At 32.4% G+C, this 5364-nt stretch overlaps 1 protein-coding gene across 1 annotated transcript; it reads left to right on the top strand.

The window, feature by feature from the left end:
* Positions 1 to 302: 302 nt before the first annotated feature.
* LOC143633214 (GTP-binding nuclear protein Ran-3-like) lies at positions 303 to 4590 on the top strand. Its single transcript, XM_077101559.1, has 8 exons — positions 303 to 358; positions 2335 to 2492; positions 3334 to 3390; positions 3479 to 3596; positions 3732 to 3821; positions 3920 to 4099; positions 4176 to 4253; positions 4344 to 4590. The coding sequence occupies exons 1-8, from the start codon at positions 303 to 305 to the stop codon at positions 4411 to 4413; spliced, it is 807 nt and encodes a 268-aa protein (XP_076957674.1). The 3' UTR covers positions 4414 to 4590.
* Positions 4591 to 5364: the final 774 nt, after the last annotated feature.

Here is a 5364-nt window from a genome sequence, read left to right as displayed (position 1 = left end):
GCCATGGTTGATTATACCGACAGGGATATATAGTTTATATTAATATTAATGCACAATAATGACATTAGAAAGAAACATACAAGTGAGAAAACAAGATTGGTGTCTTTTGTAAAATAAAATGAAGCCAGACAAATTTAGTATAGAGTTTGTAAACTTTTTAATACTATGAAACTATACTTTTACAATTATACTAATTATTTAGTATAGACCTATTATTGTAACCTTGTATTTACTTTGACACTTTTCATTATAGCTTTACAAGTTTTTGTGCCACTAATCAGTAATCACTACAAAGTTTAACGATGAGAAAAGTCATGATGGCACTGGCCACTGGGCTTGATGTGCAATTGAGGGTCTGGTCCATAAGGCCCAAAACATCATATTTAGGGAAAATATTGTAAAGAAATGTTTTTATTCTGTTTCGAATATATACAAGAAGCTTTTTAGAGTTATTATTATTTTTGTTTTTACTTAAAATCGTTAACTATGTCTTGTTATCATGTTAATAATTGTGGCTTGCTTTTGTAAAATTATAAAATTGTATTGTTATATTTGGAATTGTTTGGTAATGTTTCTTGAAATATCTTTCTATTTTAATTTGAAAAAATGGGTGTTACACTAACGCCATTCATCATGCACAGCTCAAATTTCTTCACAAGTAGTTAATGATGGTTCTTTCACACCAGCATCTTCTTCCAACTTAGTTAATGATTTCAATAATTAAGAAAATGAATGTAGTGAGAAGTTTAGTAGCGTGGATATGTTGTTCATTGGTGCGGGGAATAGTTACACTTTATGGGATGTATGAAAGTCGGCTTTATATGATAAATGGAGTCTTAAATGATCATTTTTGAAGGTGATATAGTGAAATACGTTTCCGTTTGTTGATAGCTATCATTTTGTGAAAATGTTGTTATGATAAAGTAATGAAATGCGCTTAACGTGAAAATTATCAAAGTGCCTGGTGATGGTTTTTAGGGTGGTCATGGTCGCTTGATGGTGCAGTCGTTGAGAGAAGAAACAAATCTTTTTCTTCGTTTTTTTAGTGTTCTTTAGTAAAACAAATGAAAAGTGCCCATCAAAATATGTAACATTATATGGTGTTGTAAGTGCATACAAAAAAAATGTTATAATGTGACAAATAGTTAACATCAAATATTTGTTTTTTTAAACACGTATCATATCAGCGCCTAGTTGTATGGTTAACTCTTTGAAAACCTCCACCAAAATGAAACTTTTGTTTAGATTGAACTCATCACTTTATTAGAAAACATTTTGTAAACAATAACTTCAAGTTTATTTGTCATTCATTTTATATTAAAAATGCAAAACATGCACTTTTAAGACCGTTTAATACAAATCTAATTTAAGCAGACAACTAAACTACGAAGATCATATTAGCACCTATACATCCATTACTTTTAAATGAAGTGAACGTTTAATCCTTAAACAATCACATAATCTTCTTACTTATTTTTCCACTCTATCCGTTCAACACCGGATACAAATGTTTATACAATCTTTACTTTCTACTTAAAATCAATTACGCATTAAACACGCCCCTTATATCTTTATTACTTACCTGGACACACAAATTTATATAATTCGGTAGCTTTTTATAGAGTGCATACGAGCCGAGCTGCTCAAGATCAGCTCATGAAAAAGCTCGATCAACTCGATCCTGAGTCCGAGCTCAAGCTGGAGCCTAAAAGTAAACTCACTTGTTGAACTCGAGTTGGCTCGCGAGCCTAAATAAGCATATCAATTTTAATTTTTTATAATATATATAGATATACTTAACTATAATTATTAACTAATAAATATAATATTATGAAAAAAATAACTAAATAATATAGATTAATCTATTACATATAAAATTATAATTGAAAAAAATATATTAGTAGTGATAAATAAATCATAAACAAGTCAAGCTCGAACTTAAAAAACTAGTTTTGAGTCAAGCTCTAAACAGATTAAACGAGCTGAACTGGAGTTGATTTGACATGTAGCTTTTTATACGTTTTTTTCTATTTTCATTACAAAACATGTCATGTTAAATACAAAAGTCAAAACTAGGGTATTCCAAAGTTGAAAACCCATTGTCTAATAACGTGAGCGTCACCCACCGAAGAGACAGACAGACAATCAAGGGCCAAATTGAAAGGAAGTTAATCCAACGGCCGAAACAGCCGCGTCAGATTAAAGCTAACATCGACTATTTTTATTTTTTTGGTTAAATATTTATTTATTTATTTGGGCATACGCTTTCAATTCACAGCAGAGCCGCCTCCAACTATATATATAACTCATCATCTCCTCTTACTTAGCTTACAGCGTAGCATGGTACGCCGTTATCATTTCATTCATTCCGTTTGTTGTTGTATCACTTCTGATTGTTGTTTGTTTGTTTGTTTACGGACAGGCATTGCCGAATCAGCAAACTGTTGATTACCCCAGTTTTAAGCTTGTTATTGTTGGCGATGGTGGAACTGGTATGCTTTTAATTTTAATCAATTTATTCATGTTTCTGCTGATGATTTTTGATAGAATAGTGTGCTATGTGAATGCTTACGATGTGTATAGTGTTGTTGTAGAACTCGCTAGGCACTAGCTAGCATCTGATCTGGACTAGTCGGATTGCAATTTTTTTTATGTAATTTACAGTTTCATATATATAGAGGGTAAATTTAAAATAAAAATGAGTTCGTGAAAACCATTCTCAACCACATATTTTTAATTAAAGGTTAATCTTGTGTTTCACAATTAAAACGAATAAAAAATGTAAATATAAATATAACATTTTCTTCTCTCTAAAAACATATATAAAAATTAGTAAACAAATGTTAAAAAATAGTAAAACAAATTTGTTTTTTAGTTTGGATGTTTTGTATTAAATGTTACGCCATATATTACGTGTGTAAAAAAACGATGTTATATAGGGTTTTCACAATTTCTTTCTATACTTTCCCTATATAGGAGGGGTGTTTGGGATTCCTTATTTATTATTGTAACTTGTACCTTCACACAATACAATAAGCAATCCCAAACACCGCCATATTTGGTTTGGCTAGGGCTCATTAGGTGGATTAGCAAATAATTTGCCCGTTGATGTGGTACTATATGATTTTTTCTGATTTTTCAAATACTCTTGCATTAGATGTTGTAAATCATTATCTGGTCAAATCATGTATTATTTGCTATGTATTAGAATACATTATATGGTATGTATTTGCTTCTGGATCTAATCATGGATTCGATGCATTGGTTTTCATCTGTATGCTCTTAATTTGTTGAGCATGGCTAATAACTTTTTTGAGCGTATGAATCGTATAGGGAAAACTACTTTTGTGAAGAGGCACTTGACAGGAGAATTTGAAAAGAAATACGAGCGTGAGTACTCATAAAGTTCTATGTATCTTCATTGGTTTAGACGTGTAACTTGGATGATTGAATATATGCTTTATTTTGTTTATTTTAGCAACCATTGGTGTTGAAGTTCATCCCTTGGATTTCTTCACCAACTGTGGAAAGATTCGGTTTTACTGCTGGGACACAGCTGGACAGGAGAAATTTGGTGGTCTTCGTGATGGATACTAGTAAGTATTGTTTGTATGGTTTTGTGAATCATATAGCATGTGATTCAAGCGACTTCGGAAAGTACTCGTATAGATTGACGTTGCTTTTAAATGTGAACTTTGTATTAATCAATTATACGATCTGAATTTTTACAGTATTCACGGTCAATGTGCTATCATTATGTTTGATGTTACCGCACGATTGACATACAAGAATGTTCCCACATGGCATCGTGATCTTTGCCGGTACGCCTACATACTCCGTAATTTTTTTCCGTATTGTGTGTTTGAACAATCTTAATTATCCTTTCGTGACATCCTTTAATGGTTTAATCTGTTTATAGTGTTTGTGAAAACATCCCAATTGTTCTGTGCGGAAACAAGGTTGATGTAAAGAACCGTCAAGTGAAGGCAAAGCAGGTTACTTTCCACAGAAAGAAGAACTTGCAGTACTATGAGATCTCTGCCAAGAGTAACTACAACTTCGAGAAGCCTTTCCTTTATCTCGCCAGGAAACTCTCAGGGTAACTTTACCTATTCCTCAGTAAAAGATATTTATTCTGTTTTGAAAGATGTTGATTTTATTTACTTTGTTTTCAGGGACCCTAACTTGCATTTTGTCGAGTCACCTGCTCTAGCTCCGCCAGAAGTGCAAATAGACATGGCTGCTCAACAACAGTAAGCCCATTAGTTGCTTTTGATTTCAAAGTACAGCTGTTTGGTAATTTTTTATGTTGGTGAATGATTTTTTTTTTTAACTTTTTGCAGGCATGAAGCTGAGCTTGCTGCAGCTGCGAGCCAGCCGCTTCCGGATGATGATGATGATACTTTCGAATAGGGTTGAAGAGTCAAAAGTGGTTTGTGGGATTTTGTGAGGGTTTGTGTTTGTTGAGTTTTGGATTGTTGAGTATGTCTGAATGGTTTTAGAGAACTATAGTCAGGTTTGTGTTTGTTGGAAAAGATTGTATTTTCGTGTTGTGAAAGTTTGGGTGTTGAGTTTTTACAGCTCCCAATATCTTCAATATGTTATTGTCATATATTTTTATCACTTCATGTTGATTTGAGCTCTCAGTATTGTGTTTTATCAACGAAGGTTTTAACGTATGGTTCTAGATAGATGTATGGTTTTAGATAGATTTGTCACTATAATTTGTTACTAAATACTGGTAGGTAGCCATTTTCAAGTGATGTGCCAGTTTGAATCATAAGCAAATGGATATATTGTCTTTAGAGCTTCTAACATAAAAGTGGGGTGTTTTAGTTTATATGTTGAACCAGAAATATTATAATAACTAAACCAGATAGAAGATAAAAGTTGTGATGGTGATAGTGGCGCAATAGAGATGAGTAGCCATGGTGGTCGAGGGGAGTGGCAGAGATGGGATGATCGCAGGTTTTCTTTTGGGAGAGTTGTGATACCAGCTTTATCGCTTTGTTTCCGAGTTCACTTAATGAGAGAAAAGTGAGGGAAATTTTTGTTTTCATTACTTTTATTTTCAAATCGGAAAGAAAACATTTTCGTCCAACTTGTTTTTTATTTATTTCTTGTTTTCCTTCCATACGTTTTTTTTTCTTTCATTTCTTTTCTCTTAAAAAAAATAACATATAAAACACAATAATTTTTTTTCTTTTATTTCTTTTTCATTCTTAAATGAACTCGGGAACAAAGTATAAGAGAGGAAGAAAAGGGCCAAGGGGTGGAGCCCAAAGAAACCAAAATCTTTCTTTTCTATTATAAGTGGTATTAAAGTAGTTTTGAAAAATTAACATTAAGACTTGAGATCCATCA

The sequence above is a fragment of the Bidens hawaiensis genome, unplaced genomic scaffold, assembly GCF_021521415.1.
Source record: "Bidens hawaiensis isolate Kalapana, Puna unplaced genomic scaffold, B.hawaiensis_p1.1 tig00006634_1, whole genome shotgun sequence".
In the NCBI taxonomy this organism is placed as follows: Eukaryota; Viridiplantae; Streptophyta; class Magnoliopsida; order Asterales; family Asteraceae; genus Bidens; species Bidens hawaiensis.
This window is presented reverse-complemented; position numbering and strand designations above follow the sequence as displayed.